At 28.0% G+C, this 12,862-nt stretch overlaps 1 protein-coding gene across 1 annotated transcript; it reads right to left on the bottom strand.

The window, feature by feature from the left end:
• LOC107450250 (uncharacterized) lies at positions 1 to 9,939 on the bottom strand. Its single transcript, XM_016066010.2, has 4 exons — positions 9,590 to 9,939; positions 5,247 to 5,310; positions 3,733 to 4,019; positions 1 to 411 (listed from the first exon to the last, which is right to left on the bottom strand). The coding sequence occupies exons 2-4, from the start codon at positions 5,308 to 5,310 to the stop codon at positions 67 to 69; spliced, it is 696 nt and encodes a 231-aa protein (XP_015921496.1). The 5' UTR covers positions 9,590 to 9,939; the 3' UTR covers positions 1 to 66.
• Positions 9,940 to 12,862: the final 2,923 nt, after the last annotated feature.

The raw sequence follows: 12,862 nt of genomic DNA, 5'->3' as shown, positions 1-12,862 counted from the left end.
TAAAATGAATATTTTTTATTACTGTACATTTCAATAATCTATTTACAGGTTAAATTGTTGTTTTTTTTAACAGTTATTATAAAGTTCTGAGGTAATATTTATTTCTCTCATCTGTCTCTGAATTGCTTCTATAAGAGGATCTTGCACAGCACTGGCTATTGTCCTTTGGAATATACCAGAGAGACGAGTAGTTATCTCACCCAAGGCCCAAGAGAGAAGACCCAAGCCTGTCATCTCAACCTTAACATCTCTGAATTTCTTGATTTCCAATCGTTCCAAATGAGGGTGAGTAATTTCGCTATTTTGCTTCCTGATGATAATTATAACGTCTGCAGCAAAATCGTTGCAGATGAAAGTGACATATCCTTCACGCGTCTTCCTTCGGTTCTCTTTAATCCAAGTGTAGCGACCCTTGAAAAAATGTGAAAATAAATATTACGTGTGGCATTGCTAAGAATGTAAATTAAATAACGATATTAAAATTCTATATTACTTTTGATTATTTTATCAAAAATATAATAAATATATTATCGATATGATTATCATAATATGCATTGAGGTTATGTAACTGTCGAAATTATTATTTCCCTATCTCCGACTTGTAGGTCACCAGCTTAGTCCCGCCACCATAAGAAGCCGATTGACATTTGAAAATTTAACTTTTATGCAGTGGTCCCATCAAGCATGAAGCTTTTTCTCGTCTACCATAAAATTCATTTTAATGAGTTTTTACGTAGCACCAATTTTAAATTGATGGGCTCGTACCATGAGTTGACGTACTTAAGTGAACTAATTTTAGAGTCTTAAGAGCTCTTTTTCATTTTTGAAGAAATGTTCTGCCTATACTGGGTGTTTCATAACGGCTGGAATTAATATATATTTTTTGGAATCTATTTAATGGATATTAAAAATTTTTTCACATTATGGAGCTAAATTTAAGACTTAGCCGAGAAAAGACAAAAATGCTTAGACATTTCGACCATTAATAATATTTGAATCAACAACAGCAACAAGAAAAAAGGCTTAAAATTATCTAGAACTAATATTTCATTCACTATTTTGGTTTTCCAAGCTCAATAGAGATTGATCAAAGCTTCAATTTTGTGAGTGTTAATGCGCTTAGTTTTTTTTCCTTCTTTAAATTTCATATATATACAGAGGCTAGTCAAAAATATGAAAACACTTCTATATGAAATCACTTTTTCATATCTCTCAAGAAATATTTAAATAATCTATTTATATTTTAAGAAGTGCTCAGGTTATGCGATTCAATGATGCTTAAAGCTTTTTGAGATTTAAAGGACCGACTATAAATTTCAGACTGAAAAAAAAGTTTTTGCAAGCATCCCATGCTAAAAAATATAGCAATAAGCTTGTAATTTGTAACAATTATTTCGGTTATAATATACAATATGTGTACGAAATTTTGTAAGCCTAGTTCTAATATTTATGGAGATATTGAATTTTTATACGAAAAAAAAAATCTTTTTTTGCCTCACGGTGTTTAGTTATAACTGCATAAATATTCATTAAAACTAAGCAAAATCTTTTGGTTCGTTATTTATAGCTGTGATCAAAGTAAAAATGTCTGATAAGCTTTTTTTAGTTGCTTTGTTAGCATTTTGTTCCTGAATATTAAGCTATCTGTTAAAAAAATAACATTAAAGTAACTCCTTTTATTTGAATTGATATCCATATGTCACCTTAACTGGGTTTGTCAAAAGTAGACAGCATAAGCTCTCTCTTAACAAAGTGAAAAGATATTTACTGTCTACTTTTGATAACATTCTTAAGATTGTCTGAATCTACATAAATTCAGTATAGAACATCCATGTTTTAGTCACATAAAGTCAATAGTTTTTAATCGCATCTTTGAAAATTTTAGTGAATAACAAAGAGTAACTAATAAAGTTGAGATAGCTATATGAAATGATAAGGAGATGCATGGTTTTAGTTTATTAGAATCATAAATCTATTTTAATCTAAAAAAGTTTTAATATATTTTGGATTTATCACTATGCTGGGCCATATTTTTGAAGAGTTTCAAAATGAATGCATTTTTAATAATTTTTTGTGCTGTTATATCCTACAATGAAGACAGAAATGTTTTAAAAAAATTTTAAACAAAAAAGTATTTAAAAAGTGATATTTCAAATTTTGGATAAAACTGAAAATATTATGCTGCAATTTTAAAACTTTTTGATATATTTTGAATTACGCTGTTTTAATATTAATTTGAGTTTAACCTGAAAAAAAATTGTGTTTTGAAAAAATTTCGTTTTAAAAGGAAATTTAAAGTTTCTAGAAATCTAAATTTGAAGTTGAAAATGTTCCTTTTCTATCATCTTAAAAATTATGAAGCAAGCTTTGAAGTATAATATATTAAAACAGGTATTCCGAATTTCCTGCAATTACAAGATTTGAGAAGGATCGTTCAAAAAAATATCATGAAGAACGCAGCCTTCTTAATTTCCGCGTCATTGTAAGTTTAACATGAGCAAAAATCAAAACTATGACCTATATTTCAATCTCGCGTTCACTGTAATTCAGGATCAAATTACGGTAAAAAAAACCGGTACTCAGAATGCCGTTTCAAAAAATATACATTCCATTTTCATAAGCATTTACAAATATTACTTTTACCCTAAAATCTATTTTTACCGCAACATGTTACGGAACAAAAAATCTGATATACCATGATTCATGCAGTATTAAATACCGTGAAATCATCGAAACATTTTAATTCAATAAATATTACTGCAAAAATTACGGTGTTATACTTTACTGTAAAAATGGATTTTTCCATAAAATGGATTTCACGGATGATGCACAATCATCCGTGAACCCCAAATGCAGGTCGGTTCTTTATACAGTAATTTGATCCAGAGATTTTTACAGTGCAGCGATGTAAAACATTTTCCTCGTTTAAGGTAATTAATGTAATTTTTTTCGGAGGAAAAACATTGACGCACTGTTTAAAGCACTGAGCTATCATTTTATACGATCGAGGGATCAAATCTATTCATTTTATAGGATCAAATCAATGGATTTTTTTGGGAGGAAGAACAATGACGCACTGGTTAAAGCACTGAGATGTCACTTTATAGGATCAGAGGATCAAATCAATTCTTTTCATAGGATCAAATTAATTGAATTTTTTTCGGAGGAAGAACAATGACGCAACGGTTAAAGCACTGAGTTTTCATTTTATGGGATTGGAGGATCAAATCTATTCATTTTATAGGATCAAATCAATAGATTTTTTTGGGAGGAAGAACAATGACGCACTGGTTGAAGCACTGAGATGTCATTTTATAGGATCGATGGATCAAATCAATTCATTTTATAGGATCAAATTTATGGAATTTTTTTCGAAGGAAGAACAATGACGCACTGGTGAGAGCACTGAGCTGCAATTTTATAGGATCGTAGTTTAGTTTTATTACTGGTGGGGGCTAGAAGTCCTCCTATCATCAGTTCGATAGGTACCAACTTGCCTGAGAAGTAAAGGCAGTAAATGTGTATTGTAGAATCCCTTGACCACATTGCTGCCCTCATGCATTGTGGTCTCGAAATTGAAGAACATGAACCTTTGTAATCTGGCCAATAACTGGATGGGAGTATTTTACTTGAATTCTTATTTTAAACAATGAAAATGTACCCAAAAAATCTAAACAAGTATTTGTGACTAAGATTCCCTTAGCGTATTGTTGAAAAAAATAAATTCCTTACTTTTAACTCATCAACTGTTAATTTCACGTGAATGGTGACATTTGCACCGTCGCAAGAGACAACTGCCTTCCCCATCTTCTCCAGGGAAGACAGTCCCCACATGACTCCATCTTTCAGATCAACAATGGCAGATCGTGGAGGCAGCCTCATCGGATCAGGAAGTTCTTTTCGGGCTCTCTTCAAGACGTTGTTTAAATACTCATCGATGTTTTTCTTTAAGCATTCAATTTCTTTTTCTTGGATTTTCGTTCCAGTTTGGGATAACGTCCCTAAATGCTTGCATTCACCTGAAATTGAAATGGGAATTCAAGCACTTCCTAAACGAAGCAAAAATATGTTCGTTTTTAATATAAATTCTTTTTAATATTATCTCTTAAAAACAATGAAAAAAAAACACAAATTTTAAAATTACTTTGATATAGTGTTATGCAAAATCTTGTTACTGAGTATTAGGGATGTAAGTATTTCAGAAAATGGGAGTTCATATTATGTTGATACTATCATGTTATTAAGCTAAACTTTATTTGAAAAAAGTGATTTTTTATATCTTATTTAGTTTAGTGTTAAGTGCGCAAAATCGGTCGAATAGTTCTTGAAAAATTGAGATTTAAAAAAGGTCGTATTTTTAAAATTTAATTTCTCAGAAACTATTTGACCGATTTCGCTCAAAATTTGTAATATACCATGTAAAATTACATTTCTTTAAAATTATGTAGAGAATTTACATACTTTACAGTCGAAAAGTTTTCGACTATTATTAAATAAAATAATAAAAAATAATAAGTATGTATTAAAAGTTTTTTTTGCCTGGAGTCATCTTTGGATAAATGAATTTTATAATTGTAGGCAAAACTTTTTCTATTCACTTAAAAAGTTCAAGAGATACAGCGAAATACACAAAAAGAAAAATTGACTTTAATGGCCCTCGCACTGGATCGCTCTCCTGACCAAACTATTGGAACCATATTTTCCAGATTGCGCTTACCCCCAAAATTTTTGGCTTTAGAAATTCAAATTCGTCAACAAAAAAAGGTGTGTTTATTTAGAAAAAGTATTGTTGTCCGATATCGTATCTTAAAATAACGTCTGCGTGAACTAATTAGCATATTTGAGAACATTCTTCCGAACCATTAAGATTGAGTCCTAAAACGTGAAGATCCGATCATTAGATCAAAAGTTACCCAACATAGTTCTTTTTGTTGCTGTTGTTTAGTTTTTTATGCACTGTACACACTCTACTTTATTATTCTAGCTATGTTTCACAATTTATACTAGTTTGATTAACTTGTAAGAAAGATAAATAACTTAAAACAGTATGCCATGAAACAACGAAACTCATCAACACCAAAATTTCGCTAATTTGATCCTTTCAAATTATAATTAATTAGGAAATAGTTTTCTTAAAACATTTCTCCACCTGAGGCATAAGTGTGCATGACATGTTCTTATGAAACATGAATGAAGACATAAACTGTATTTCATGTTACATTTATAGAATTTCAACTTAAACTTACATTCGTGAAAAAAAGCAGGTATCAGGAAAATGAATAAAATGCTGTAAATTCTCTGAAGACCCATCTGAAAATAAATTTTATTTTATAAGAAAATTTTAGTTAAAATATTTTTTAAATTACAGTTTTCTCCATATCTTATAAATATAATAGGAGAAACCAGATAAAATAAGCTCATACTAAAATATTTAATGTGGACTTATTTGAGTAATCAAATTCAGGTGGTCTAAATATCTAAAAATTAAGCAAATGTTCACATGTTATAATTCTAAGTAAGTTATGTGAAATATACAAAATAAAATCTTTAAAGCTTTTAATTATCATAAGAAAGGTGAGAATTGTTATAAATTTTATAATAAAAATCAAAAAATTACAAAAAATAATTCGCGGCACATTCAGCTATTGAAGATTAATGATTTAACAAAAATTTTAAAAGTGTAGATAAAAAAGGATGAAACATGTTTTCTTTTTAAATTAAGTATAATATCTCTTTTTTTGTACTTTAAAATTAGCTATCTGAGTACGTTTTCTTTTAAACCATCATTTTATAAAAAATAATTGTCATCATATTTCAGAAGATTCTGAATGACTTTACAGACAGAATTGCGATTTATATTTTCAAATTGATTCTATTTTTTTTCTTCTAAATATTTAAATACAAAGCATGCATGTTCTCTGAAAAACTAAACAATTTTGCTTAATCAATAAAAACATAATTTTCATAGCTTTTTTGTGAATCTTGTAAAAGATAATAACTATTCATTACGCATTAAAACCCATTAAAACATTATAATTTTGAAATACTTCAACTTTCTTCAATTTAAATAAATTGAAAAAGAAAGAGTACGAAATCAATCCGGAAGATATTTGCATATTAACCATTATTTATGGCATTTTAATGTATTCAGTTTGTGTTTGATCATTTTACTATTAATGAATATATGAATAATGCGATTCATTAGGAATTTAATTTAAATTATGCCATTATTTTTAAGCATACTATATTCATTATCAATTATTTATTAAAAATTACTATATATTTTAAAAAAATGTAAAATTAAAAGATTACTATTAATCAACTTATTTACTATCAATGAAATTCTTAATTAACAACAATTAACAAATTGTTTATTTATTCACAATAATAAAATTTTTCGAAAATTTCAATTGTACATATATTTTTAGACTAATAGATAAAATACAGTGGAAGTATTGCATCATTTCAACTCGAAATGTAATTAATTCAAATTTTAAAGTATTAGAAAATTTCAGATGCAATAGGAAAGAAAGGGACAGTTATAAAAATGAAACTTTAGTTCTTTTTCTGTGATTCGAAAGCAGCGAAATGTCTTAAATTCCTTGATTTCGAAACTATCAGAAAAAAATTAATAGTGATTAGTAATGTTTCTATTGACACTTAAGTTGAGTGTCATTTCTCCTTTTTCTGGATACTGCATAGATCAGAATAAGAATCTATTATATATAATTCTCTTACGTGGCTCCCAAATTTTGGCTGTATTTCTTTTCCGCCGATGGCAACGTTTGCTTTGTTTTGAAAACACCAAAGCATTCTGCCTTTTAATGATGTGTTTCTGATCTAATATATATAATTCTCTTACGTGGCTCCCAAATTTTGGCTGAAGTACTTTGTACAACTAAATAAGATTCTTTTCACAACAGTTAAATATTTACTTTATTTTCTTCATTCATAGAGAAAACAGTCGGCAAAGAATTCTGTTAGGTTAAAAAACATTTCGCTAAAAAAATAACGAATTCTAAAAGAAATAAAAATAAACAACTTAAAAAATAAAAATGCTGTTGCCAGCCATAGAATTTTTTGAAAGTTAACTTAGCAACATAAATCAAAATGACATAGAAGCGCAACTAGATCAAAATTATGATACCTGAGCGCTTGACGTAACAAATCCTTCAATTCTAAAAGTGTTGTATCGCCAAATGCCCAAATTAACAATTGTGTTCTTAAAGAAATTCTATAAAAAGTTTTAAATAAACAACCTACTTCTACAACTGCTTCTTGAAGAACTTGGCTCATTGATTAAAAATATTGTTTTAATTTTACAGTACTAACTTTACTTCTACTTTCATTATTGCTATGACCCTCTTTCATTACATTTTACAACTTCATGCTAAATTTGAGGACTTTAAGTTGTTTTGTGGTTGAATACTGACATTTAGAAATGTGTACATAAAAAAAATAATATTTAGAGGTTAAGAGTTGCCTCAGAAAAATTTGAATTGTTGACATTGAACTTAACAATGGAAACAATCGTTTTTGTGAAAAATTTATACTGACTTTTACAACATAAACTATAAATATTGTGTTTCAACTTAACAATACTACCTTAATTTATACTTTAGAATTGCCTCGAAAAAATTTGAATTGTTAGCAATGACTTAAACAAAAAGTTTTATTCTAACTGACAAATACTATATTATAATTTTAACTTTTTCTATGACTATACTCATTTTCTTGCTCTATTCTTTGTTTTTTATACATTATATATTTTTGTGATAAAATAAAAAAACTTATAGTTCTTCTGCTTCTGAACACTGATGAAAACACAAAATGATGGGCTTCATCAACAATCCAAAATATATACATTTATTTTACAAATTCCATATTATTGGGGTGGCGCCCTTCAGAGAATTAAAAATACAAAATTATCTTCATCAAAGCCGATGCTTTACATCCGGCGTTCAGTGGCAGACTACTATTTCATATTGTTTTACAACACATGGCTTTAGCCCTCTGGTGGGAAAGACTTTAAAACAAAACTTACAACAGTTACTTTTCTCAACAACTGAAATTTAGAATAGTGTGATTAAGAAAAATATGTGAACTGTTTGCAATTTCAAATTAATATTGAAATGTACAGGTTTAGAATTTTCTACAGTGAAAAGTTTTCGGAACTTCAGTATTCAAAAAAGTATAGAAAAGCTAGACGTTAAGAACGTATCCAATTAGCGAGCAAAGCGAGCATTGGATTGCGAAGCAATCTGAAATGAACTGCGAAAGCAGTTCCGGGGGTTGGCGAGAGCCAGCGAGCAGGGGGCGAAGCCTCCTAGTATTTTATATTCTTGTTATAAAAAATTATTCCCGTGAAAATTTAAATTTTAAAAATTAAAATTGTCTTGTTAACTGACTTCTAAATTGTCCTCGGATTTTTTTAATCCTTAATTCTGGTAAAATTAACGTACTATATAGTTGGGGCATTTCTAGTAGCAAGAAACTCAATAATTTTGGTTAATAAAACCAATATATGAGGTGTTTAAACCAATCATTTGGTAATTTTCCATACATATGGTAACGGATTACCGGAAAATCTGGTTTCAAAATTATAGCTCATTTTACCACACATTTAGTAAAAAGTACAATACTGAAAAGTAAATTTAACCGAAAAATCTTTTTCATGCCCTGCGCTAATGTATCATGATGAAATTACCATATTTTACCACGTTTACCAAATTTTATCACAAATTATGAAGCCATTTTCTTAATTTTACAAAAAATATCTACCAAAGAGCTTCGTTACTTTTTGGGTGTTTTTATAGACCAAATGATAATTTTTACCAAATCATAATTTTTACCATATTCTGGCATGGTGACTTATTTTATTAGGGCATTTGATACTCATTGTAAAATAATTTCATTGTATACATGTACATTTTGTAAGACAGTAAACAGTAAGATTGTTAAATCATTATGTATAAGCCTGAAATTATATAAACTTTCATTTTGTTCAATTTACTATCTTATTGTTAATTTATTTTATAATGAATTTAAAAACCCAATATATTGAGATCAAATTCCTTTATATATATTAAAAGCAAACATAGTTTTGCAAATATGAAAAAATATTAGAAAATGCCCATGTTTTGATTATCATATAACACGGCGTTTATGAATTAGGAATACAGCATTAGGAACACAAGATTTAGGAATATTTTTGAAACAAAGATAAGAAGTAGAATACATTCCATTATATGTGCGAGAAAGGCGTACATTATACCATACGGTAACACGTGTGACATGTATTTACCGGTAAAGTATACGAAATATAATTTTAAAAAAATGTCTCTGGTATTAAAATAAAGCATAAAGATATTTCTAGAAGTGCATGTTCATGTAGAAATAATTATGAAGGTTCATAAGTAAATAATATATATTTGGTATACTGTATTAGGCGACCAGCGGAAATATTCTTGACAAAAATAATTAATAATACAACAACTTTTTTTATAAAAGTAAAATCTTATTTTTATAAATTAATTATTTAAAAAATCATCTGTAATCAAATTAAATTATGTAAGCATAAAATTATTACCTTTAGAAGTGTTGTAAACAGATAGAAGAGCTAGAGTCTTGAAGTTGAAACCTGAACAGGTGAAATATTAAAAGGAACGAACACTCTGCATTTTCCTATTTAAATATTTTTTAAGACTGATTATTTTCTAATTATCACCAATTATCTCTTCATATACTTTGAACTAAGAGTGAATCATAAATTAATCTTCTTAAGAAAAGTCAAATAATTCCAGTTTCAAGTACATTTCAATTCTTGAAGAAATTGACGTATTTAAAAAAAACAATTATTTAACTTCCGCTTCAAAGGTTCTTTACGCATGTCTATAAATAAAGAAATGTCTGAAATAGTATTTTAATGTCTGAAAATAGATTTTTGTTTGATTTATTTTTATTATTACTATAATTAAATAAAAGACCTTTGAAACTTCTTCCCTATCAATGCATTGATTGAACTTTGTAACTTATTTAAGATATCAAAAAAGCAAATTCAGACCTTAAAAAAAAACAAATTTCTGATAACATTTAGCATATATGTCAGACTAAAAATGGGTAAAGGTCCTATGATAAACCTCTTATTTAAAATTCAGTTTTTAAGTATATTCAAAGTTCAATGCGCAATCATTCTTTTATCCCACTCTAAGTAATCATTAAAAGAAACATAAAAAAAAAAAAATATAAGAATTTTCAAAATCATGTTCATTTTTATGTTTTAAACACGATTTTTTAAATAACATATCAACTTTCATTTGAAAGGAATGGCATTAAACCACAAAACTAGGGATTTTACACACTTGGATGTAAAATAGTTTCGAAACTTTTTCCGTTATAACATTGAGGGGTTTTATTTATCGACTATGTCAACCTTCATCAATCACAAGGTACCTCACGATAGAATCAAGTTTTGTCTTATATACTAGTGAATCAGTATTTAATATTTATAGTGGTATTTACGCCACATTACACCCCTTCCAGAATTTTTATCTGTAATAGAATTCTATGAACGAATATCACTAGTTGATTTTGCAGTTTATTTATTTACATCATTTTGCTCATTTTTTTTCCTTCATTTTTTTTGTTTATAGCATTTCACTCATTATTTTTTTTCCTTCCATATTGTTTATTGACCGGAAGACTTTTTTACTTACTTCACCGGATTTTTTCTTCTTCTTTTGCGCAGTATATTTTTAAGCAAACCAACTGTTTAGTGTGGACCAACCATAAAAACGCTAAAAATAATCATAATTACTTTCTTAACAGAGTAACATCAATAATTAAAACTGTAGTTTAATTAATCAAGTAGTTAATTGTCTGTGGTTCAGTTTAAATTTATTAGGTCATCGTATATGCTTATATTTGGTAAAGCGTTTCCACTTTCACATTTGGTAAAATATTTCTATTGTTCCCATAAAAAATGGAATCACTTTTTGAAGTGGAAGATGGTTCCAAATAGAGTTCTCGCTGCTAATCCCAAGTAGCACAGGGATATTGTAACAGCTTTAGTCTACATCGACCAACATTGTTAATATTGGCGAAAATCGACATGGTGTGTACGATATTGTACAATTCCCGTCGATTTCACATTAAAAGTCTGTGTGTAAAACTTTTCATTTTTAACTTTATTGTGTTCTTAAGTCAAAATTAATCATTCAAAAGACAAAAAATGACGTCAAATTGTTATAATTCCAAAAAATAAATTTAAAATATAAATTTAGTAGTATTTGTAAATACTGAGAGATATCGATCGACGTTCCCCAACGTTTTTACAATATCGAACAATATTGTTTCGCGATATTGAATATTCGTTATAAAAGGGGTCCATTTTTATATAGTACAATGTTTCGCTACGATATTGTACAATGTTCAAAGCTAAGTTTTTACGATATCGTTTTTGTGAATCGTGTTTCTTGGGATCTCCATTTTGCTAAATCGTGTCAAAAATCGTCTCACTTGGTAAAAAGATCGAACAACTAAATTCGCAAAATTATTAGAGCTGGAAAAAAAAAACGCATTTTCAATTGCATTGTCAATTCGCATTGTCAATTCCTACTTAGATCAATAAATAATTACAACATTTTCTCCCACATAAAACTGAAATTAATTAATTAAATTTAATTAATGAATTAGTATTTGAAAAAGCTGTATTAACATCAAATCTCATCCACTACAAGTTTAAAAAAATGTGTTTAAACTTGAGTGGGTGAATGAATTTTCCTCTTGACGACGAATATATATTCTTTGTATTTATGTGTTTTTGTTCCCAATAAAGTTATATTTGTTTGTTAAAAAAAAAAGAAAAGAAAAGAAAAAGTATTTTATTAACGATTGAGTATTTTATAAGCGATTAATAAATATATATAGGGAAAGAGTGAACTAATAGTAGGAATTGAAAGGGGAAAAAAGGAGTGTGATATCAAACAACTATGAAAGTATAAATCTGGTGACGTGGACCACACATGTTACCAAGTATTGTTCGTTATTCGCGATCGCAACGATCTATAGGGAGCGTTGTTGTATGAGATGAATTTCTGCGATTTCCTTATGAACAGTCATTCAGCTGCTCTGGAGAAGTCTTTAATGTAGCGTGTAGCATTGTAACGTTCTTTCTTTATTGTGGCTTATTAGATTTAAAAAGGAAAAATGTCTGATATTCTTTCTAATGCAAGCGAAAACAAAATGGTATCATTTTTTTTAGAGAAGGAACATCCAAAACACATCGAAAAAATATTTTTAAATAAACAGGACAAAAATATGTATTTTCTTATTAGAGTTAAAACCTAATGCCTGCGAAATCTTTTTACTAAATATAAATAATCGTTTAATGATATTACTTGAAAGGCCTATTTAAACTTTACATTCCACAGTTTTATGAATCATATTCCTTCAAACATTAAAATATGCGAAAAGTATACATAGGCCCATAATTTTATATCATTTAATTTTGCAAAAAAAGTTTTGACAACAATTTTATTAAAAAAATTTCAAGTTTCAATAAAAATCATTATTTATATACTAATAAGCACAAAATAAAGAATGCTTACGAAAAAACGATTCTGAATATTCCTTAAATTAAAATACAAAACTTTCATGTTTTCTTTTATTATTAATCGGAAGTAGAAAACCATTCTATAGAGAACTAAATGCAAATGAGAAAAAAAAATTATTTACAAGTAAATTTTTTACTATGAAAATCCTGATTTATAAATCCGGAGAATTCCAAAGTGATATGTTCTTCATGTGAAAACTTTATTCTCAAATAATATATACATAAATTATCCTTTCATTACTTTAATAT

The sequence above is a fragment of the Parasteatoda tepidariorum genome, chromosome 5 (genome assembly GCF_043381705.1).
Source record: "Parasteatoda tepidariorum isolate YZ-2023 chromosome 5, CAS_Ptep_4.0, whole genome shotgun sequence".
NCBI classification, from domain to species: Eukaryota; Metazoa; Arthropoda; class Arachnida; order Araneae; family Theridiidae; genus Parasteatoda; species Parasteatoda tepidariorum.
Note: the sequence above shows the minus strand (reverse complement) of the source record. Positions and strands in the feature narration are given on the sequence as shown.

Bases quoted from the DNA above. Each gene is read 5' to 3' on its own strand.
- LOC107450250 (XM_016066010.2), bottom strand. From the start codon at position 5,310: ATGGGTCTTCAGAGAATTTACAGCATTTTATTCATTTTCCTGATACCT. The intron at 4,020-5,246 runs GTAAGTTTAAGT...TTTCAATTTCAG, and splicing joins ACCTGCTTTTTTTCACGAAT to GTGAATGCAAGCATTTAGGG. The intron at 412-3,732 runs GTAAGGAATTTA...CATTTTTTCAAG, and splicing joins TAACAGTTGATGAGTTAAAA to GGTCGCTACACTTGGATTAA.